The sequence below is a fragment of the Centruroides vittatus genome, unplaced genomic scaffold (assembly GCF_030686945.1).
Source record: "Centruroides vittatus isolate TY-2023 unplaced genomic scaffold, ASM3068694v2 contig_549, whole genome shotgun sequence".
Lineage (NCBI taxonomy): Eukaryota > Metazoa > Arthropoda > Arachnida > Scorpiones > Buthidae > Centruroides > Centruroides vittatus.
This window is the reverse complement of record NW_027122325.1, coordinates 7,622,789-7,647,879: the sequence shown is the minus strand read 5'-3', so window position 1 is coordinate 7,647,879 and position 25,091 is coordinate 7,622,789. Positions and strand designations below refer to the sequence as shown.

The 25,091-nt window shown below is 33.3% G+C and overlaps 2 protein-coding genes across 2 annotated transcripts in view; both read left to right on the top strand.

Moving 5' to 3' along the window:
* Nucleotides 1-11,396, top strand: part of LOC136978627 (DNA-directed primase/polymerase protein-like) — a 30,158-nt gene extending 18,762 nt beyond the window's left edge. The window contains exons 7-10 of the mRNA XM_067274366.1: nucleotides 2,767-2,858; nucleotides 9,103-9,292; nucleotides 9,372-9,454; nucleotides 11,254-11,396. Of these exons, the coding sequence (XP_067130467.1) occupies nucleotides 2,767-2,858; nucleotides 9,103-9,292; nucleotides 9,372-9,454; nucleotides 11,254-11,396 (508 nt within the window). The remainder of the gene's footprint in view (nucleotides 1-2,766; nucleotides 2,859-9,102; nucleotides 9,293-9,371; nucleotides 9,455-11,253) is intronic.
* A 5,847-nt stretch (nucleotides 11,397-17,243) lies between these two features.
* The window catches only part of LOC136978776 (kelch domain-containing protein 4), a 33,573-nt gene continuing 25,725 nt past the window's right edge, over nucleotides 17,244-25,091 (top strand). Inside the window, exon 1 of the mRNA XM_067274609.1 lies at nucleotides 17,244-17,439. Coding sequence (XP_067130710.1) covers nucleotides 17,320-17,439 — 120 coding nt within the window. The 5' untranslated portion in view covers nucleotides 17,244-17,319. The remainder of the gene's footprint in view (nucleotides 17,440-25,091) is intronic.

The following is a 25,091-nucleotide window of genomic DNA, read 5'->3' as shown; positions in this document are numbered from 1 at the left end:
TTTTCTAGGTTCTTCAGGTCAGCCATCTCACGAGTTGTCTTAAGATTCTGGTCTCCCTCAGACTTCCATATCATCCTCATTCTTCATCTCCATTGCATAGGATGCTAATGTAGTAACAGGATTCTTCTATGTTTCTTAATTTTTGCCATACAGGAACATGAGGTGGTGCTAATTTATTCTAAGTCAATATTATAATTCTATGGTCTTTGATTGGAATACTATATACCCCAGAAGACATTGATGGTCTGGTGGATCCTCATCATTCCTATGGAAGCTGTAAATTGTAGGATTTATTCTGTAGCATAAACAGAAGCTATTGGTACTTTGGTACTAGTGATCTCTTTCTGTAATTTTTTTAATACTTGATTGTACCTAATCCTGAACTTCTTATCATTGTTCTGTTGTTTATTAGCATGGTGTGTACTACCAAACTTCTTGATTAAATTATTCCTATGGTATATTAGTTGTGCATTATTGTATGGTGATTGGTCAAAAAATGATTTCCAGATTTTTACATTTTTGGACTCAAGACACCTTGAAACATCAAGAATTGCAAAAAAATTGGGACATTTCTTTTTGTACATTGGATGTTAATGTGTGGGGGGCATTATTTTGTTCATTCTTTTTGAAGCTTAATAACTTCTGTGTTTTTTTGTAGAAAATTTTTTGAAATTCTGCAGGGAGGTTTGTTTATTAGGGGGATTGATGCTATTAAATTTTGGTGATTAAAGATCGAGGTGATGGAGAGATAAAGGGGATCATGTGTATCTCCAGTAGGGTCAAACTTAATGATGATTTTATTCATTATTAGTAGTGATGTAACGAATAGTATATTTGGCCTCAGCCGAATACCGAATATTCGGCCAGGAGCGTGACCGAATACCGAATATTCGGCAAGGAGCGTGGCCGAATGGCCGAATATTCGGCCAAACTATTCGGCTTGATTAACGCACATATAAAAATTAGCGCGCAAACCTCATTACGCAAGGATCGCGCACCCTGCTCTCTATTGGTCCGATGTCACTACGATTTTTTCTTCCAGTAGGTCTAAATTATTTAAATGTATTAATTAAATTATAATTATTAAAGTTAATATGAGATGGAGCCTAATGTCTACCTCTAGTGCCAAATTGATTTATAATTTATGTAATAGCCGTAAATAGCCCGATATGATTAGGCAGTTGTTGGTATTTAGATGTAAGTTATAACTTATAAGTTATTTTATTTGCAATCGATCATTTTAACTTTTTAATTAAGCAGTAAAATTTTATTTTTACTACGTATTTGTAGACTGGATAGTACCCTAAGGATATATACTTTAGTGGGGACATATGGTCTAGTTTCTCCCCAGATGTGAAACAGTTCAAGTATATTATTGGGGGATTTCTATTTGTGAAGTTTTGTGATATTTTGTTGCTGTTGTTTTTGTCAATATTTTTAAAATTAACATGATTTCAAATGTTATCTTTTGCATATAATAAGAAATGCTCATTCTTTGCTTTATATATAAAATAAATTATATAGTAGTTACTCATCTTCTAGAAATAAATAATTATTTCATTAAATACGATAAGTTTCAATAAAACGTTTCGTAAATCATTTTAAAATATCGTAAAAAATATTAAAATATACAAGAATACGAATATAACATAATTAACTAAACAATAACATTAATGCCCGATACGTTCTAACCTACACGCCATCAATGCCATAAGATATCAGGCTAGATAAAGGCTATAATATTATTTAATTACAAAATAATTTAATACTAGAGTTAGATGCTATTTCTTATTAACTTTAATAATTATAATTTAATGTTCAGCATTAATAAAAATAACCAAATGATTAATTTACTGTGTTTTTGTTATTTCTTACTCCTGTTTTCAGGTATTCGGTATTCGGCCGAATAGTGATTTAAATATTCGGTATTCGGCCGAATAGCAAAAAATAGGCCGAATACTGGGTAGTAACCGAATATTCGTTACATCACTAATTATTAGCATTTATAATTTTTTATAAAACCCAACCCTACCCTCAAAATTAAGTCTTTTGCCATTTTATAATAGTTAAAGGCATAAAAAGTTTTTTAATAAAACATCATAACAGACGATCACCAAATGTTGCCAAGAAAGTTAAGCAAATTATTGCTTGATTTTCATCAATAACCTCTCTCTTTATGGATTTTCATTAAGAACATTTTTATGTTTTTTAGCATAAGACATTAGTTGGCAACACTAGCTTAGTGTGCCAAGTTTGACTTGTATCACCAAGCACTTCTGTTTACTTTTGTGAGTAAATTTTTCATTTAAGAATAAATTATATAGGAATGCAACTACAATGGAAACACAGGCTTTTATTGGTTTCTGAGGATATGCATTAAGGACAACATGTCCCTCATCAGTCCTCTCTTAAATTTTACAGCAATCTGGTTACAATTTAAATTTTGTTAAAATATTATATGAGCACTTCACTGCTGTGTACTAATCAAATGTGAATGTAGTAACACAAATACAATAATAGTTTGACTTTAGTTTAATATATTATTTGAATTCTCATTTAATGTGTGTTAATTTTACATAGTTGTTAAAATATTTTTATATATAAAATCAATTATAGAAAATTCAGAATTTAAGCATTAATTTTTGTTAATAATGAAAAAATCTGAATGTATTAAAAATATTTCTTTATAAATTCTTAGATTGACTTTTATTGTAAATTATTTGATGATTGGGTAACAAGATTTTTTACATTTATCAATTTTTTTAGGAATACAAATATTCAATTATTAAAATTTAATAAAGAAAGTGAACATGTAAGGACAAAGAAGAAATCTATTACTAACTTTATTGGTTACAAAGGTCAGTCTAAATAATCAAATTTAAATCTATTATCATTACATTGTATATATAATTGTACAGGAAATTTTCTAATTAACAAATTTGAGGGAGATCAATACAGTGGAACCTCGCTTAACGAGCGATGTTTCGCATAACGAGTGATGAGGAGAGGGGAAATCCTGAATTGTATGCATGCAGCATGCTCCATCAGTCTGTGTTTAGCACTTGTTCCGCTAGCATCTTAGTGTCACTTGTGATCATACATTTTTCCAAACTTGTGTTCACACATATTACTTATAAACATCAACAACCAAAGCCCGTTATATAATAAACATGCCAAATGATATGCCAAATTCTTGGGTCATTAAATTTAATGACTGATTCCAAATTAAATTTTAGAAATGTCTGAATTAAAAATTAACTATTTATAATTATTAAATTTAATATGAGATGGAAACATAACTGCCTACCTCTAGTCAAATTAATTAATTTCTAATATTTAATTATAGCCTTTACATAACTCAAGAATTTGGCATATCGTATAGAGTGTTTATCAAACATATTAGCTGTAATTTTTTTGTTTTTTTTTTTGTTTCTGCAAATCAAATTCTCATTCCAGGATGGTTCATTCCATGCTACAAGAAAAGATAATGATGATTCACGCTCTTTAACAGTGTATATTGTCCAATTTTTTTTGAATAAATGTTATACATAAAACATTTGAGCATTTTTTTGGCGTGGAATGCATTATCATATTTTACATTAATTTCTATGAGAAAAATTGTTTCGCTTAATGAGTGTTTCGCATTATGAGTAAGACTCTGGAACGAATGTTTGATCTAAGGAGATCTAATTTGATTTTGAATGTTTGATCTAAGGAGAATTCCATATGTGGAGAATAACAAAAAATGATCAGTTAAAAAAGTTGTGACATTAAAATAAAAATGGCATCAAATTTTTTTTAAAAAAGTTATCCAATTGGCAATAAATTGCAGGATTTAGAAATTGCCCCATGTTTATTCAAAACCATCCATAATTGTTGAAGATAGTGATGCCCATAGTTGAAGTTGATGTTTTCAGCCTCTCTCCAAACAGATATTTTTGATAGTCTTCCACAACATGAATGGCAATTCAAAATTAAGGGAATTTTACCAGAATATTTTGAAAATTGTTTATATATGGTATTATAAACTTTGTAAGTTTGTGTAATGTATTTGCCAGAGATTGTCAGTTGTTCAATATACAGATAAGATTATTATAGGAAGAATTCACTATTAGGGAATTTCCTGTAGTTTTATTCAAATAAGTTTTTAATTTGATTATACAAATAATTTAATGCCCATTTAAAAAAATTAATAATTGACTATTTTAATTTATTTGTTGCTGGATATTAAGTTAAAATTTGCTAAGTAAAAAACTTGTTTGATAAAGAATACAGTATATGCTATCTGAAATATATAATTTGATATCACATGATCTATGAGAGAGAGTAAATTAAAAATGTATAATTATTATTTCATGAATTCTTATTGATGAGAAAATATGCCAAAAAACATTTCTATGTTTTTTGGCATATTTTCATGTTGAGTTAAACAAAGATAAGAAAATATATCATGCCATAAGTGGGTAAAAAATAGATATAATTGCAAGACTCCTCAATTATTAGATCAGTTTACATTGCATGTGTAAATGAAAATATAAAGTATCTACCAAATTTTGAATATATGGACACTTAAATACATTTTTGTTACAATTAATGTTGTCTTTTTTAATATAACCATTCATCTTTTATTGCAATGAAAATAGTATTACATATTTTTAAGATTAAATGTTCAGTTTATAAAAAAGATTTTCTCTGTTTTAAATTTCATTTGTCTTATAACCAATAGTGTAACCAGAACTGATATTTTAGGGGTTCAAATTATAATATAATAAAAATCACAAAAGTTTATTTAACAAAAGATAAATATTTATAAACTTAATATCTTCATTTAGTTTTATACATCAAATTCAAAAAGTTATAAATTTAAGTACCAGGTTGTTCAATAAGTTTTGTCGTTCGATAAAAAAAACACAATTTTATGGTTTGAAATACATTTTATTATTCAATATAATTTCCCTGAACTTCAATACACTTGTTCCAGTGATCTTCTAATTTATGGATTCCATCCCTGAAGTGAGAATCCGGAAGACTGTCGAAATACGCTTCCACGGCTGCTATTACCTCTTCGTTCGATGAAAATCGTTTCCCACGCATGAATTTTTTAAGATGTGAGAACAGCCAGAAGTCAGAGGGAGCTAAATCTGGCGAATAGGGAGGATGTTGCAACAATTCGTATTTTAATTCGCTGATTTTCGCGATGGTTTTTTGAGCTGTATGAGAGGGTGCGTTATCTTGATGAAAAATGATTTTTTTCTTCTGTAAACCAGGTCTTTTCTCACGAATTTTTACATCCAGCTGGTCCAAAAGATTACAATAATAGTCTGAGTTTATTGTTTTACCAGTTTGGAGATAATCCACAAACAAAATTCCTTTTGCATCCCAAAAAACTGATGCTAACACCTTCTTGGCCGATTTCTGGACCCTAACTCGCTTCGGAGCCGAAGTACCGGGTTCACACCACTCCTTAGCCTCTTGTTTTGATTCAGGATCATGATGGTAGACCCAAGTCTCATCCATAGTAATGAAACGACGCACAAAATCCTTTTTATTTTTTCTAAAACGCTCCAAATGTTGCTGAGAAAGTTGCATTCAAATGTATTTTTGCTCCATAGTTAGCGAATGCGGCACCCATTGTGCACACAGCTTTCTGTAACCCAAAACATCAGCCAAAATATTGCTCACACTGCCTAATGAGATCCCTAGGGCTTCTACTAAATCACTCTCAGTTAATCGACGATCTTCCAAAACCATATGCTGTATTTTTGCTATGATTTCTGGTGTTGATGCACTTTTTGGACGTCCTTCACGTGGATCGTCTTCAAGACTTGTACGGCCACATTTAAATTCAGCAACCCATCTTTCTACTGTTCTAATTGAAGGTGAAGAGTCCTTATACACTTTTACCAATCGTTCATGAATTTGTTTTGGTGCTACACCTTCCAAAAATAAGAACTTTATCACTGCACGATATTCAATTTTTTCCATTGTAAAAAAATACACTGACACGTCAACTTTGAACAGCTGCAAATATAGAAATGAGTTGACAGATCTACATGAAACTTCACACGTGTTTATAAAAAAGTAGTACTATTTTTAGAGTAATAAAACGACAAACCTAATAGCGCCATCTCTTATTGAACGACAAAACTTATTGAACAACCTGGTACAATTTTATCTGCACATCTTTAAAATCTTCACACTTATTTCTATGCATTCGTAAGATTAATCTTTAAAAGAAAATGGTAAACCACTAGGAAAAAGCCATCATCCATTAAAAGTTTTATTTAGTCTAACAAGTCTAACAATTCAAAAAATGTAGTGAAAAATTCAGTAACCATTAACCAAGCTATATTACTACTGACAAATGAGTTAGTTTTTTATTTTATTCAAACCTTCAATCACTTCTGTACTTTTAGATGTGTCACTAGGCTATGGTATGAAGAATAAACTCCTACAAATTGTACATGTATATATATATGTATTTTGCCATATTAAAAATTTTATCCTTTACTTATTTGACTGTATTTACAGTATTTATGCAGGTTAAGGAGGTGAGACCCAGGCCCCTGACTTTTCCTTTGTTACATTACTGCTTATGATCACTTGTTTTTATACACTTTTGACTGAACTTATTGTAATTGATATTTAAGACGGTGAAAAAATATTTTAAGATGAAAGTTGAGCATGTTTCTTTTGAAATTATAACTTAAAAATATTTATATCATTTTTCTTGATAAAACTTACTTTTTCATTTAATATTGGTTTCTATTACATTTTATAAAAGTGTTATAGGTACAATGCAAAAGGAAAAACACATACACGTGTTTACCAGTAAAAACAAATTTAATTTCACAATATATGCAGATATATATATACACAGATTCTTTTTGGATTCCCACTGTTTCTTTACTTGTTTACAATTATCCTCGGTGATGGTTTTGGCATTACAGGCAATCCAGGTAGTTGGTCTTATCCCAATTCCAAACTGACAATGATTCGTATCTAATAGTCTCTCACACAATTCTTAATCTAACTTAATCTAATAGAAGGTAGATAGAAGAAGGGGAAGTAAGAAGAGTAAAAAGGATAGGGGGTACCCAATTTTATCGGTGAGTAGTCCAAGTATTTCTCTGTCTCGACTTCTGAGTCTTGAACGTTTTATATTCTTGCAGATCGGCTGTCTGAGGGTTCTTCTCCTGATATATCAATATACTTCATTCTTGATCCGTTTTCTATGGTCTCCTCTCTTACAGTGCTTGTCGGATTCTATTCACGAGCTTTGCCGCCACACGTCAGTTAACTCTCGTGTCCAGCCCAAGAATGTCCACTCGAATCTCTTTTTTCCCCTCCAGCCTCGTCATTGTCCATTGTTCTCCCCTACCTCCTGGTGGGCTAGGGGGGAGTCCGAGTTCTCAGAAGTTCAAGACAGAGGAACAAAGAAAATTGGAAGGAAGGATAAATTTATAGAATTAGAATATAAATTAAACCTAAAACTATACAGAATAAAAAAAAGGCGTATAGCCACAAAAGTTTTATTTTTTCTATATTGAAATGCAATCTTAATAACCACCTATTTCTTTCATATCAATAATAGTGATATTTATTTATTTAGAAAATTGTATTTAAGAAAAAATTTTAATAAAACAATAGTCGTCAAGAAAAAAAATTGAAAAAATTTTTTAACTACTATTTTTCTCAAATACTGTATATTAAATGTCATTGTTGTTGAAATGAAAAGAATATATGGTTATTCAGATTAAATTTTAGTATAAAAAAAATAAAATTTACATTAAACAAACAGAATAAGTTTAATGAAAAAAATTATGTAAATATTTTTAAGTTTATAATTTCTGTAATATTTAAATATCAGAAGAACATGCTCCACTTTATCTTAAAATGCTTTAGCTTTGTCTTAAATATCAGTTACAATAAACAAATAATTGTTATGCTGTTTGAAGTTGATATTTAATATATCTACTAAAAAATAATGTGCATTTATTAATGTAATGTACTTTATTAAATTAAATATTCAATTTGTATTTTAATTTAACATTGTATGTTATTTATTAATAATTATCTAATGCAATATATGATTAACATTAATAATGAATTTGCATGTGTGGTATGTATGTATGTATATATGTGTGTGTGTGTCTGTCTGTCTGTTTGTCTGTACTACATATATTTTGCATAACAATTTTTCTGCTGTTTTTAAATTTCATAGATATATAGTTTAAGTTAAAAGAAATCAAGAAGCATTTATTTTGACAAAAAAAATTTCAGATATTCCAAAACTATAGTATTAAAAAAAAAGGGGTATACTATAGATTACCCCCTATGGAATTTCACGACTTTGATTATATATTGGAACTTGGGACCGAGACGAGTTCAACAGTATCCTATTTTTGGACCGGAGATGAAAAATAAAAAAGTCATCATACTTTTTAAGTTACCATACTTTTTCAATGCTCTCATGAAGACAGCACCATAGTTGCTAGTACTGCCATCTTGTGGTAAAATCTGCAAACCATGATGTCAGACTACGGTCATCTCCAGTAGGGTTAAACACGCGATACGAGAGCGGAGAGAGTGGCGTGACTTCCAATCATCGTGCGATCGCCATTTCAATTAATGTTACTTATGGCAGCGAACATGGCGATCATTCCCACTGTTCGTGCTCCTGACTGACCTCCCGGAGGGGAACCGCAGGCAGGCCGCCATGTGCTAAACATCACTAGTTATTGATTCCGGTAGTTCTTGAACAAAGTAATAGAAGGGGGGGAAACGTCTACTAAAGGCAATTTTAACGGCAAGCGACACAACTTCCGATCGCTATAGTGAGGCCGACTTAGCGGAGAGAGCGACGCGACTCCCTATCATCACGCAATCGCTGGAAAAAAGTATGATAACTTTTTTATTTTTCGTCTCTGGTTCAAAAGTAGGGTATCGTTGAACTCGTCTCGGTCTCCTCAGTTCAGACATATACTCAAAGTCCCGAAATTCCATAGATAGTAATCTATAGTATCCCCAAAAAATGTAATACATATTCTGATTACATTTGTTTTCATTTCTTATATTTACTTTATATTTATTACTTTACAGGACCTGTTTGCCATTACCAGCATTCAAATTATCCACAAATTGATCAGTTCATTAAAGATTTAATTTTTAATAATGGTAAAGGATATATATATAAAATTGATTTCTACCAAAATTCCATTCTTGAATATTCTACATGTAATTATAGGTACTGCAAAAATATTGGAAGGGAACATAAAAGTAATAATGTCATGTAAATATTCATCCTTAAATTATATTTTATTATTAGTTTATATTCAATATATAATTTTTAATTTTCATAATGTTTATAGAATAGTTGTATCTCTAAAGAAGAGAGTGTATTTTCAAAAATGTTATGATCCAGAATGCAGACAGAGTAATTACAAGTCTGAAGGTAATTGATAATTTAATGCTATATATTATCTGAAAGTATTTTGTAATTATATGTTGTTTAAAATAATTAAATATTACATGAAAAATATTAATTTAAATATTTATTAATTAATTTAGAAATAATTGAGTTGTTCCCAATCAGTGCCATGAGTAACTAGTATGGTTATATCTAAATTATTTCCCAGAATTTTCTAAAGTATTTAATAAATATTAATTTTATTATAATTATTGAATTTAATAAGAGATAGTGCCTAATGCCTACCTCTAGACCAAATTATTCTGTATTTAATTATTAATAGTGGCAGTAATATAGTCTGATTTAATCAGGCAATCATTTGACTTTAATGTAACTATTAAGCTTAGAGATATTCAAAAAGTAAAATTAATTTCTCTTTTAAATGGTTGTAAAGAGCTGTATTCAGGTGAAAAGTTTTAAAGTTATAGATATCATATAATAAAATTGTTAATTTTTTATGCTGTATTTATACTACTATGGCATTGATGATTCTAAGAATATATTTAGATAGAGTGATCATTTGTAACTTTAATAATTAAATTAGACTGGTTTTAATAATTTATAAATTTCTCAAAAAAATTTATTCAAGATTATGGATTTGGGCCTATAAGAAGAGTGGACACATTCTCATTTAATTTATTATATAATTACGCATTACGATATTAATATTATACAGGGTGATTCCAAAAGGACTTTATAACTTTGAAAAGCATGTAGAATTTTAATCAGAAGACTTACAGAATTAATTGAGACATTATAGCAAAATATATGGACAACTAGGGAATTTGTCATGGCAAACATAACAATCTGTCTTAAAAAATTTTGTTGCTAAGAATAAATTATAGATCTACTTGGAGGATCCCTACAATAGTATTTTGAAAAATTCCATTGAACTGTTGTCATGAATTTTATTTCCTCAAACTAAAACATAGCAAGCATATTCTGCACCAATAAAATAATCCATTTTAATTTGCAATACCTCAGTGATGGAATTGCATTTTAAAATGGATACAACCATACAGATTACCTGGACCTCTGTTCAAGTAACCTGTATGATTATATTTAAATTAATTAATTATCCAGACGCAAAGATCAGACAGAGGTTCAGGTATCATAATTGGCAATGCAACTGTACAGCAAACAGAAGTTGCAGATTTAAATCCCACTCAAGAAGATTCTTTTCTTCCAGAATATTCTAAATTGAAAATTAAAATTAATGTTTTTGTAAAGTTAGCTACTTATCTTTAATTCATTTTAAAATATTCTTTGCCTACTTGGGCCCTTTTGTTTTAAATCAGGACTTCTTACACTTATAGTATGGAAGTGTAAGAAGTCCTGATTTAAAAAAAAAAACCCAAATAAACAAAGAATATTTTAAAAATTAAAATTGATTCATTTCTAATATTAAATTTACCATGAGATGGCTCCCTCTAGCCAAATTGATTTATGTCTAATTATTTACTAGCCTAATAATAATTTGGCAGATCATTTGAAATCAGTTGTTTGATTTTTGATATTTGTGTGTGTAGCTGCATAGAAATAGCTTCACAACTGCCATTTGATTGCCCTGACTGCCATTTCAGAACTACTGGTCCAGGTGCTTGTATGACATAATTGGTAAAATAGTTATCTTGTTATTTCTCAAAAAGAAATCAGTGTAAATGAATTATTTTTTGTTATTAAAAAAGTATATTATTAAGCAGCACAAATGAATTAGCTTTAATAATTATTTGCATAATTTTTAAAATAAAAATATGTTAAAAAATAATAGATTTATTTTTCAGAACTGCCTTTACCATCTTATCTATTTGATGATGATTATCATTATCAAAGGATTTTAGATGAAAGTCTGTCAACAGATGAAGAAGAAATGCTTTTGGAAGAATTATTACGTATAGAAGAAAAATTGCAAATTTTGGAAATATAATAAATGAAGCATTTATTATCTATTAATATTTTGCATTTTTTTTTTATTCACAGATTTTAACAAACATGAAAAAGAAATAATTGTGAAATTTCTTATATCCATGATAGTGTTGTCACCTGTCCGGTTTTTAATTCATTGTCCAGGTTAACAATTAATTTTGTCTGGGATTTCATAGCAACCTGTCAACCTTTTTTCTTTTTGCTTCTCAGCTCCTTTAAATCTAAGTTATTTCATATCTTAATTTAAGTTCTTACACAAGTCCCTAACTGGTTTAGAACTGGTGTGTACATTATTCTTTGCATGGTAAAATAATATTGCACATGCGTCAGGGACTTCTGTTCGAATAAACCTGATCTGAAAAAAAAAAGTCATCAAAAGTCATCAAGTAAACAACGATCTATAAATAGCAACATCGGCGCACGAATGCGCATGTCCAAACCTGATCTGCCATCCGGGTCAGCAATTTTGAAAAGGTGGCAACACTAATCCATGACCTAATATATTCATGTTTGTTTTTTAATTCCAACGAAGAGTAATATACTCATACTCAGTAACAAAATTTGCAAACATTTATCTTATAAATTTTATGAAGTTATATGTTACCATTTGACTTGTGAATAAATAGCTATTAATTTTATTTTTAATTAAACTGATGATTTCCATTGTATAAAACATTCTTTTGATGCTGTGCTATTGTATTAGAAAATTACTTTGTATTCACTGTCATGTAATCAATCATAATTTCTACATAGACTTGAAACTTTAGTTTCATTATTACAGTAGACCCTTGACAGACTGATTGGGAAAGGAATACACTCTTTTGCCAAAAGTTTGTTGTGTGTAACTTAAAAACATATATTAATGTGTTTACAATATATACAATATTAATAAAATAATATTATGTACTGTACATTGAATAATTTATACTTTTTAGCATGTACTCTATTCATAAATAAACTATGTTTAAAATTTTTTGTTTAGGACCAAGTTTTTGTTCATTAAATTGAGGACTTACTGTGTTGTTGTTGTTGTTGTTGTTATTATTATTATTATTATTATTATTAAGTAATCTGAATAAAAATAAAGAAATTATTTTGAACTTTTTTACATTTTTCTTCTACAGTTAGCCAACTTAAGTTCAGAATTCAATATCAACTAATGTCAATAATTATTCTGTATAGTAAAACTTGTAAACCTGCTTAAAATGGAAATTTCTGAAAACCAGAAAATTGTAGATATTTCGGCATTACTATCAAATTTTTTCTCAAAAAATGTAGTGAATAAGGCAGAATCTGAAAGCTAGGATTCTAAGAGATCTTTTTTTCATGCCTATCATGGATTTGATCTCATGATGGATATGAAAACCTGGACAATCATCACTAGTGCTACCATTTCTAGGGTAATTTCTCTCTGGATAATGTTTAGGGTAGTCTTCTATTTAGGGTAAATCTAGGGTAAAAGTGCCCTGTGATCTGATGCTATTACTCGTTGTACCACAAGTTTTGGTGGAAAAAGTTTAGCCTACCATTCTATTTTCCTCCTCTATAACTGGAAGATTTTAGAATAGGACAACAGAAGCCAAGGAAATAAAGCTGATTGCTGCTAGGTACACAAGTTGTACACTGTATATTACACCCAAGTAGGATTTTGCTTTTCTTAACCTTCATACCATTGAGCCATTGGCACTTTCCATATCAGATGTAAATTATTACCTCTGATAAAGCCTAAAAATCCTAAGACATTGTAGTTATTAAAATTTTCAAAAACAATGAAATAAGAATTGGGATAATAAGAATAATAGTACAGGGATCTGTATCATAGAATTGTTTGTCTTATTTTTTTTTTAATCCGAGCATGAGCTCAAGCTTTGAGAGTTTTTTTCAATTTAGGGTAATCTAGGGTAAATGAAGGTACTATCAGGGTAGTTTCACCAGAAGCAGGCGGCAATCCTATCTCTCATCATCTAGTCACTATTGTGACTAGATGATGAGAGATAGGATTGCCATATCTGGGAAGGATTGCTCATGAAAAATTTCTAGGTTGCTCACCCAAATTCAATCCAGGACTCCCAGAACATAGGCTGACACCCGTATTGTCTTGGCTATCTGACTTATGCTACTTAGTGTTACAGAACACCAAAATGGCACTTTATATCTTTAATTAGTTGTGTTGTCTACAGACATACTACAGTTCAAGATCTTTTATTTATGAAAGAAAAGTCATATTATCAGATTTATTTGTGAATTATGTCTCAAATTGAAGTTGGTACACCCAAGACAGAATTGACAGATGGATACACAGTAGTAAAATTTAGTAGAGACAAAGGATAATTTTATGCATTGGTGTTTTCCTGGTCCAAATTCTCTGACAACTAGGTAGTCAAATTATAGAGCAAACTTTTCTCCAACAATCCAAGGTGGAAGTATCTAAAACACAGATTACCTAGAATTTCCTAATCTAAAAATACTTGTAGATTTATTAAAATTAGGGAATTATAAGTTTTATATTTGCAACATAATACATAATTTAAATTTTTAAATTAAGGTTTAATTTGAAAAAAAAAAAACAAAAGAGTCTAAAAGTTCTCCAGTGACAAGCTCAAAACAATTAAAAAACACAATATTTCCTTTTAATTGTTTTGGACTTGTCACCTGAGAACTTTTAAGACTGTTTTGCATGTTTTTGACAAGACTGTCTCGTCTTTAAAATCGCACTGATGTCAACAGCTGCACCCCTTAGAGCAGGGATCGCCAAAGTGGTCAATATCGACCCCAGGGGTTGATTATCAAGCTTAAGCTAAGGATCAAGCGTATCCATCTCACTGATTGTCAGTTACAAAAATTATTATTAACAAATGTACAATAAATGAAAAAAAATGCAAAATTAAAAGAAATGTATTGTAACTGACAAACAGAAATGTAATTTAAGTGCTTTTTTTGCTTGAATACAAACTTTTTGGTGTGGGTCGATGTGAGGTTTCAAAAACTTGTAGAGGGTCAACGATCGAAAAAGTTTGGTGACCTTTGCCTTAGAGGTACGAAGGAGTATTTGGCACAGAGCCTTTGGTATCCAAATCATGTGCACATAAAATAAACCAGACTTGTAGGTAGTTGGGACCGAGAACCGGGTCAAAAGAAAATACAAAATGCTGAGACTGTTTCTACAAACAGGCACGAGTGTGTGAGGTTCCTAAAATCGAGTCGAAATTATGATTAATTATAAAAACTCTAATTCCTAAGACAGAAAATTTCAGATGGCAAATCCGATCAAGAGCTCATAGACCAGACAGGAGAGAAAACTACATATTTATTTCAAAATAAACGCAACGCGATGATGAACGACAGAAGGAAATGTTGACTGAGAGAGAGAGGGTGCTTTGTCAAAACGCTCCTATACAAGTGTTGAGGTTTAAACAATTGAGAAAAAGGGGGGGTTAATGACCAAAAGGATATCTGTTAGGTCATGTAAGCTCTAAAATGTCAGGGGAAACAACCACAAGAACATCTGGTAAATCGTTTAAGTTCAAAACTGTCCAAGAAAAGACAATAACAGAGCAAAATATGAGTGCAGGCTTCAAAGTTCCATCAACACCTCTCAGTCCAAGTCAATGGAGGGTGCCAGGGGAAATCTCTCCGGTGCAGTCCTTTCCTGTGACCCGAATCAGTCTTGGTTTTTGCCTGGAGACAGAAGAATGACCAATCAGGGACAGGGAAAAGGGAAATCATATAAAAACTCCAAATCTCGAGGTTGGAGGGCAGTTCTCCAGCCAAGTGTGTGTTTGCCAGTGACCTGTCAGTCCATCCTCCTACATCAACCGCCGGAGTCTTCCCACCTGTTCAATGGACCTACAACCGCTAGTGCCCTGGGACTACTACAAGCATTGCATCCCTGTTCCACTTTTGACATCCAGAACCTGTCGATCTAGATTGAACTGTTATTTTGATATTATGTAAGTTGCTTTTGTGTTAAATGGTTTTTGTAAAACACTTATCATCTCCGTCTCCGCTGCCACTACCCATATACGAAAGAACCCATCTCTGAGGAAGAAGATCATCTCTGACGCTCAATTAACTTATTGCCCCTAAAAGTCGACTCCTTACAAGTGTGAGATTTGCTCATGCATTGCTCGCACTCTCCGAGACAGTCTCGTTCCAAAAATGGCTTTGCCGTTTTACTTGTGTGCTCTAAAGGAAGGTCTTCTCTGCAGTGGAAGATTGTTCCCCATGGCAAAAGTGAAGACATTTTGATCTTCCTATATATTTTTTACTAGTTGTATAAATTTGTCAGCCAATATTTTAAAAAGAGAAAATAAAATCTAAAACTACATTTCATTAATAAAGAAACATTTTATGTATTTCATTTACTAAAATAAAACAATGGCGAATGGGTCCCCCATACAAACTCTTGACATTCCTATCTGCATTATGTATTCTAGTTACAACTTGATCAAGAGAACTACATACATAAATAACGTCCACGTTGGAAGGGGGAGGAGAGGGGTTGAGCTTCAGTGGACGTCGGAAGAAGGGAGAGGGTTACGGAAACCTGGACAAAAACTGGATAATGGGGGGAGGGACAGTGAAAATTTCAAGAAAAATGCGGACACAATTTATATGGACAGTTCCTTATTGATGACTTGCTTGGCCCTTAACCTTCCATTCTTGAATAATCTATGTAATAAAAGAAGAGTTTTAGTACGAATCAGTACAATTGGCAAAGTTTCACTTAGGTCAGCGATTTCCTTTGTCTCTCCCACTTTAAGAAATGCACCCATTTTTATTTCTTTTGTATGTTTGTGTTCATAATTCTAACGGAAATTTTTCTCGCTTCTGCCTCTGAAAAATAGCCGAATATTTCCAAGTCGATAGAATATGGACTATGAGAATGGATGATCAATTTCAACAAATAAATTAATAAATAATACTTAGGCGTCATTATTAAATTGTAAATTAAATGGATTAATATTATCGTTATAATATTTTTTGAAGAACTGTATTTTAAAAATAAACTTTTTTCAATTTTTTATTTTATCGCCCGTGGTAAAGTGTGACGTAATTGTCATGTAATAGAAGTTGTAAGCGTTTATGATGGTCGTTACGCGAACGCGGTTATTCCGGGAGGTCTTTTAAGAGTAACTGGCTCCTATTCAGGCGTTATAGACGTGGAGAAAACTCGGAAAACTCCACGTGACCAGCCGTCCGGGCGAGACGCGAACCCACGACCGAACTCCCACTGTTTAGGACACGGAACCACTTGGCCACTAGTGGGCCTAGCACAGGGATTCTCAACCTTCTTAGCTCTGCGACCCCCCAATAGTAAATATAAATAAAATTAATATTTCGCGACCCCCACCCAAAGGAATAATAATCAATTAAGAAAACAATTTGCTTTTGTGTGTTTCTAACGTAGATCCACGTATAGAGAAAATTTTAAATGAGAAACGAATGCAACCATCACATTAATTTTTTTTCTTTACATGTGTACTTATTGTAAGTAAAATGTTTAAGTTTATAATAAATGATTTTTTCTCATAAAATGATTTCATTATTGTTTCGTGACTCCCCCTTTAATATCACCGCGACCCCAGGTTGAGAAACGCTGGCCTAGTAGACCTTGTTTACATTTCACCAGTGCACAAAATGCGGCGGCAGCCGTGGGACGGAGAGTTTAAGAAAAAAAAAAAAAGACAAAAAAGAGTAATAGTAATCCAAAAATTAAATATATTATTTAACTAAAATACTTTTATGGATTGTATTAATTTTATATTAATTTTATCCGTGTAAGAACTGGAAGGAAAAAATAATCTCATAAAATATTTAAAATGTGTAGAGAGAAATTTTTAGTTGCCGATAGAGGGCGTTTATTCCACGTGTTTGCCGAAAGTTGTTTTAGTTTCTGTGAAACTAAATATATAATTATTATTATGGGTAAAAAAGATAAAAAGAAGGATAAGAAAAAAGGAAAAGGAGCAGAAAAAACCGCAATTAAAACTGAAAAGAAAGCGGCTCTTAAGTTAAAGAAAGAACTTGCTCTAAAAGGAGAAGTATGAAAAAATACTATATATGGTCTATTAAATGTGATTATTTCTATATATTATGTATATAAATAAAATTATTAAGTTGGGTTGAAGTTTACCTTGGTAGTCCCAATGGCTGCGCTTCTGTTAGCTTAGGTAGGTTAACACCATTTTTAGTAGACGTTTCCTTTTTTTCTCTTTAGGTAGGCCTATATTCTTTTCTTCTGTCTACTAAAAATGTAGTTAAACTAACCTAACCAAACCAACCTAAGCTAATCGAAACGCGACCATTGGGACTACCAAGGTAAATTTCCACCTTAAGTTGTATACATTTAAGAAAACATAATGTAAAATTCAAATGTTTTCAGCTAATGATCATCAGATACAATTATTGGTAAAAATTTTATTGTTAGCCGAGTATATGAAATAACAAGACCCTGAGAGTCGCTCGGCTTTGATAGAATTAAAAAAAGAGGTTTATTAATTTCAGCGAACATAAATAATTTACAAAGAAACGATTACACACACTTACTAATTACTAATACAAATACATTTGGGACTGCGCGTAACAATGTCATCAATTAGTCCCCGCGTGCCGACAAGACAAAGAACTTATTCTAACTTATATCTAGCTTAACTAAGTACAGGGCCCTAGAGAAAGATAAGGTGGAAGAGAATTAAACAGAGATGATAAGACTGAAAATTGGTTCGAAGGGGTGACTGGCGGTAATAAATAAGAAAAAAAAAACCTCGGATCCGTTCCTTAATAACTTTCTTTGTTTCTGTTCGTCCCGTTTTTCTCTCTCTCCGAAAAATCTTCCTTCCTCTCGCTCCTGTCCTCCTATCTCCTCTGACGTAACCCCTCGACCCCTCGGTGTCACACCCTTTTTGTTTTTATTACCGTCCAGGCCACATGTGTCGACTAACTACCGCGTGGTTAAGTAAATAGAAAACGGAAGTAAAATTGTTACTACAGGAAGATAGTATAAGGAAAGTAAAGAAAAGAAAATAAATAAGGTTTAATAAAGCCACATACGTCCCCACCAAAAGACATATTAACAATTAACAGAAACATTAATATGGATATACACAACCATTAATGGATGATGAACTACAGTTCATCTTCCAAAGTGAAGCCGGCGATAGTCCACTTTCTGCCCCCGTAAGTTATACGGGTGGGAGATATTACCCCTCTGTTCCAGCATGGTCTCATTACCCGAATCCTTGCGGTCTCCTTGATGCTGCTGGTTATGTTGATTATACCTATTGTAGCTCGCCCGTTGCGCAGTGGGTAGGTGAGGGATGTCTTCTTCCTCTTCAATCTCCTCGATCTCTCCGGATTGTGATCCTTCGTGTCCAATTGGGATGTTACGCTTCCGTCTAGGCTCACGGAAGTTTGAGAAGCACGGTTTTAGTCTGTCTATGTGTACAACAAGTTTTTCCTTTTTATTACAATTTTCGATTTCCGCGTTAACAGGCCCCAGGAGGCGAGAGACACGGAAAGGACCTAAATATTTTGGAGAAAACTTGCCTTGCTTCTTCCCTTTCCTTAACATCCAAACTTTCTGCCCTACCTCAAAGCTCCTCACCTTCCTCCCTGTGTTGATGCGGTTACGGTTAAGTTTGTTACGGTTGCGACTTAATTCGTATGCCGATTCACGGATGCATCGTAGCTTATCCATAAGGAAATCACGATACTCCCGAATACCCGGGTAGTCATTTGTCTGTTCAACAGGGAACGCATGAGGGAATTTAGGATCAAATCCGTAAAGAAGAAATGAAGGTGACTCACTAGTAGAGGAGTGTGTAGCATTATTATAAGCGAACACAGCAGTCTGTAAGAAGGTATCCCAATTGTTGTTGCTGCCGCCTGATATTCTGGCCAAAAGGTTACTGATGGATTTGTTCACACGTTCACAAACTGAGTTCGAACAAGGGCGATATGATGTCGTAACATTGTGCTTGACGGTAAGGATGTTGCACATTTCATTAAAGATGGAGGACGTAAAATTCGTGCCCCGGTCAGAGATGATGATCTCGGGACTGCCATATCTGCAGACTATCCTTTCGAAAAACACATTGGCTACAGAGGCCGCAGATTGGTCCCTTAAAGGGACGGCTTCTGTGTATCGAGTAAACATGTCAATTATGGTGAGAATATAACGATTACCCTTATGTGTTTGATTTAAAGGGCCAATTATGTCGATTGACACCTTTTGAAACGGATAATTAGCGACTTCCGTTTCTTGAAAGGGGGCTCTTCCTTGATGTAAGTTATGTTGTTGGCAAACTTTGCAGAACTTCACGAATCTATCGACGAGTTTTTTCATCTTCTTGAAGTAGTAGTAACGGTTGATCAGGTCACACGTTTTTTCTTTGCCGTAGTGTCCGGCTAATGGTGATTCATGGAATGCTTTAATTACGTCATTAATTGCTGTTTCCCCTACACAAACACGCCTCCATTGACGTATTCCAAACCGTCCCGGTCGTACGTGGACTAATACATCACCATCTACTTGATACTCAGGAAGTATGCCACTACTCGGGTAATCATTGTAAGAGGGTGGGAATTTAATTAAATGATTTCTCATTGGACCAAAAATTCTGTCCCCAATCTGGGACCTCTTTACCTTTTTCCACAACTCTTCACTGATGCAATTAATGACATCGCTGTTTGAGGGGGCTTCTTCTCTACTACCATGTGGTCGAGACAATAAATCAGCCACTGGGTTACTCTTCCCTTGAACATGCGTAATGACCAAATCAAAATTAGATAATTCTACGGCCCATCTCATGAGGCGGTTATTGTGATTTTTCATATTTTTCACAAAGGTTAAAGGTTTGTGGTCGGAAAGCACAGTGACCTTCTGACCAAGAATAAGATGTTTAAAGTGGCGGAGGGCTAAGATTATTGAGTAGCATTCCTTCTCGATAGTGGAATATTTTAGTTCGGGCCCACGGAACTTCCTACTAAAGTAGCCAATGGGAATGAGTTTCCCTTCGCTTTCCTGTTCTAAGACCGCACCAGCCCAGGTATCTGAAGCGTCCGAGTGCATGAAAAAAGGTATTTTAAAGTCGGGATGAGATAGCACAGGGGGTTTAGATAATAGTTCTTTAAATTTTTCGAAGCTTGATTGGCACTGGTCGTCCCATAAGAACTTTACATATTTTTTAGTCAGATATGTAAGAGGAAGAGCAATCTCGGCAAAGTTTGGGATAAAGTTGCGGAAGAATCCCACCATTCCGAGGAAACTCCTGACGTCTTTCACATTACGCGGGGGTTGGACTTCTTTAATCGCATCCACGTTGCAGGGATCAGGTCGTATCCCCTTACTATCGATGATGTGTCCCAGATACCGCACTTCTTTCACCATGAATTTCGATTTTTTTGGGTGCAATTTCAAGTTGGCTTTGTCTAATATAGAGATTACCTCCCTTAGGAGTTTCACGTGATCTTCAAAGGATTGGGAGAACAACACAATATCGTCTTGAAAGACGAAACAATTGATATCTATGAATCTCCCCAACAGCCTAGACATGGCGTATTGAAAATACCTCCCGCTATTCTTTCCACCTTGCGGGAGGCGGCACATCTGGAATTTTCCCCAAGGAGTAGAGAAAGCAAAGAAATGACGTGTTGATTCATGTATGGGTATCTGGAAATATCCAGACTTTAGGTCGATTACCGAGAAGAATTTGCTTCCCTGAAACTTCGTTAAGATCTCATCCACACGGGCTAGAGGGAACTCCTGGGACTGGGTTACTTCGTTAATTCTTCGTAGATCGAGAGTAACCCTTAACTCGCCGGACTCCTTCGGGACAATGTGAAGGGGGGAATTCCATTCAGAAGTACTCTCCTCGCAAATCCCCGCCTTCAGATATGAAACTATCATTTTCTTTAGTTCACTCAAATAACATTGCGGTATTCTATATTGTTTTGTATTAATTATTTGGTTACTCTTAATGATAGGTGTATGAAGAAATTCCTTAGTACCGGTCAAATCTTCTATTTTCCGTGCGAAACATCCGGGGTGTTCATTAAAGATACGCTCCACTTCCTTTTTTTCGTAGTCTTTCAAATGGGATAAATTAACCTCCATCGTATTATCGGATTCCTCCCTTCTGAATCCACAACACTGATAAAAGTCATCAATTTCGGTTCTATTCCAAGATGTTACATTCTCACCTGTTTCAATTAATACTTCCGGGAACCTGTTTAACACATCCATACCCAATACTCCTTCGTATTCGACTTCGGATGGCAAGTGCATGCAAGTCATTTGAACATTTTGAGTTCTCCCTCCTCTTTCGATCTTGATATTAGACTCCCATTCGCATTCGATAACCTCCCCACCGATTCCTCGTAGTCGTTTCCAACTCCTGTGAAGTGCACCGTTCGGTCCCCTACTCCATATCTCGCTCTGAGCGATCTTCAGGCTTAGCACGGACCTTTCCGCACCCGTATCGACCAGAAACTTGATACTGGTACCATAAGCATCACCAAGAATGAGGGGAAGGCCCTTTTTAGAGAAGAACACATTAGGGGCCAGGGTTAGCTCGATGCATGGGACGTGATACTGGCTATCATCACGCCCCGTAATTAGTTTAAATCATTTATATTCCGTTGAGGGCACTGGCGGGCCAGGTGGCGAGGATTCCCACAAATGTAACACCTTTTTAGGACAGATCGGTTCGGGCTATCCTTATTTTTATCTAGATTTCCACCCAGTCTTTCGACCAAACCATTAACAGTACTACATAACGACCCCACCATTTTTTCCAACCTTTCAAGTCTATCGTCTTCCTTTGTTTTCACAATATTCATCACACCATTCGGATCCTCATTAGCGGTTGGGTTCTTTATTTCAATGGTGTGTACAAATTTATTTTCTCTACTAACGTTACACTCGAGTTCGACCCGTTCTTCCCTCTCCGCTTCCTTAATTGCCTGATCTAAGGTCTGGGGTTCTCTCCTTAATACGTATCCCTTTAGCTGGGGCCTTAGGCCCTTTATAAATCTCTCTCTAATAATGTCATCCCTCAAGGCACCAATTTTTTCGTTATTGGAAGCGGCCTTCGACAACAGTGTATTCATGCGGATGACATAGTCACATACCGTCTCATCATGGTTCTGCTTAATACTTAAGAGTTGGTCGAGTGCATTCTTTTCCTTAAGTTCTCGCTTTTCGTAACATTGAATTAATTTTTGCCTAATTCCCTCAAAAGTACAAGGATCTTGGTCAGCCAAGCTGAAGAACGTCGATAATGGCCCCCCTTTTAACCGAGCTTGTAAGACAGCCAATTTCACTTCACTGTTCCACCCAGCCAGGCGAGATATATTATCTATGGTCTTGAAGAATTGGCGGACATTAACCAAATCACTGCCACTATTAGAAAAAATGGGAACCATTCCTAGAAACCCTGTGACTACAGGAGGGATCCCCTCACCCTCGCCTCCTGAGGATGTAGCAAGATTGTTCTGGTTACAATCATCCATAATTAATGATATAAAAATAATACAATTGATTACAAATTGTAGGGCCTTAAATCTACAGGCACGATAATACAATGCTACGTTCTATACAATAAAAACCGTATCCCGTTACTAACAGAATCCTGTCGCGGACGCCATTGTTAGCCGAGTATATGAAATAACAAGACCCTGAGAGTCGCTCGGCTTTGATAGAATTAAAAAAAGAGGTTTATTAATTTCAGCGAACATAAATAATTTACAAAGAAACGATTACACACACTTACTAATTACTAATACAAATACATTTGGGACTGCGCGTAACAATGTCATCAATTAGTCCCCGCGTGCCGACAAGACAAAGAACTTATTCTAACTTATATCTAGCTTAACTAAGTACAGGGCCCTAGAGAAAGATAAGGTGGAAGAGAATTAAACAGAGATGATAAGACTGAAAATTGGTTCGAAGGGGTGACTGGCGGTAATAAATAAGAAAAAAAAAACCTCGGATCCGTTCCTTAATAACTTTCTTTGTTTCTGTTCGTCCCGTTTTTCTCTCTCTCCGAAAAATCTTCCTTCCTCTCGCTCCTGTCCTCCTATCTCCTCTGACGTAACCCCTCGACCCCTCGGTGTCACACCCTTTTTGTTTTTATTACCGTCCAGGCCACATGTGTCGACTAACTACCGCGTGGTTAAGTAAATAGAAAACGGAAGTAAAATTGTTACTACAGGAAGATAGTATAAGGAAAGTAAAGAAAAGAAAATAAATAAGGTTTAGGTAGGCCTATATTCTTTTCTTCTGTCTACTAAAAATGTAGTTAAACTAACCTAACCAAACCAACCTAAGCTAATCGAAACGCGACCATTGGGACTACCAAGGTAAATTTCCACCTTAAGTTGTATACATTTAAGAAAACATAATGTAAAATTCAAATGTTTTCAGCTAATGATCATCAGATACAATTATTGGTAAAAATTTACAATCGTAAATTATTACTTCTCTTGTTTAAACTATAAAAATTAAACATAAAATTGCCAATGTTTTTGTATTGAATACAATGGCATAACTATAATCAGCCTTTGTAGGAGACATCAAACTGATATAAACTTTTTTTAGCGTCCTTCCAATCTAAGAAACGTGAAAAATTGCATTTTTTTTCCAATAATTTTTATTATATTGTATCAAATACTGAATACAAAAAAAATACAATAAACAATTGCAATATTTAAATTTTTAATGTAGTTAAAGATAAAACGGTTCTTCCTCTTTTAATCACAGTTGATGACAGTACAATCTTTTTTACAGCCCTGTAGAAATATGGTAAATTCTCTTTGTGAAAATTGTCTTTTGTTTTTTGTCTGCAATATTAACAAAAATATTAAAATAATAATGAAAAAATAATCATTGAGACTCAAAATGAAAATTGTTTGAGAAAAAGAACAATTTCTATCTGGCATAGTATGAGCTAGGTATTTCTTGACTTTTGCCATTCACTATATAATATGTAATTTAGATTGAATTAGTTAGCCTAATAAATAGGGTTGTAATAAATTGGAGGATCTTATCACATCGGGGGCTGACTGGAATAAATAGACTAGAGTTCACTAAAAATAGCCTCAATCAAATTTTAGTAGAAATGCATTTTGGGTACCAAGCCTCATCAGCCTACATACGTACAGTGTAGTTTACATAATATAACTAATACCTTACAATATTCTAAAAACCAAAACAGTAGAAATGTGTTCGGGTCTTGGTACCCAAAATGCATTTCTACTAAAATTTGATTGAGTTTAATTAAAGGCTATTTTTAGTAAAATCTAGTCTATTTATTCCAGTCGCCCCTAATGTGATAAGCCCTCCAATTTATTACAACTCTATTTATTACGTTAACTAATTTAATCTAAATTAAAGTTGTAGGCTAGAAGCATTATTTAATATTATAGTATAATATGTAAACGATTTTATCATTATTATTTTATCAATCATTGTTCTCATATAAGTAATACATTTATGTGGAATCTTGTATTGTGGTAAAGAAAACTTATTGTATAGATAAAAAATAAATTTTGAAATGGATACAGAATTAAAAATTATTTAACATGGGAAGTATGTTAATGATTTATAGAACTTTCTGTATAAAATATATAAAATCAATTGTCATTAAAAAAATCTATAAAAATTTGGAAGGATATGTTTTGTTATTGCATA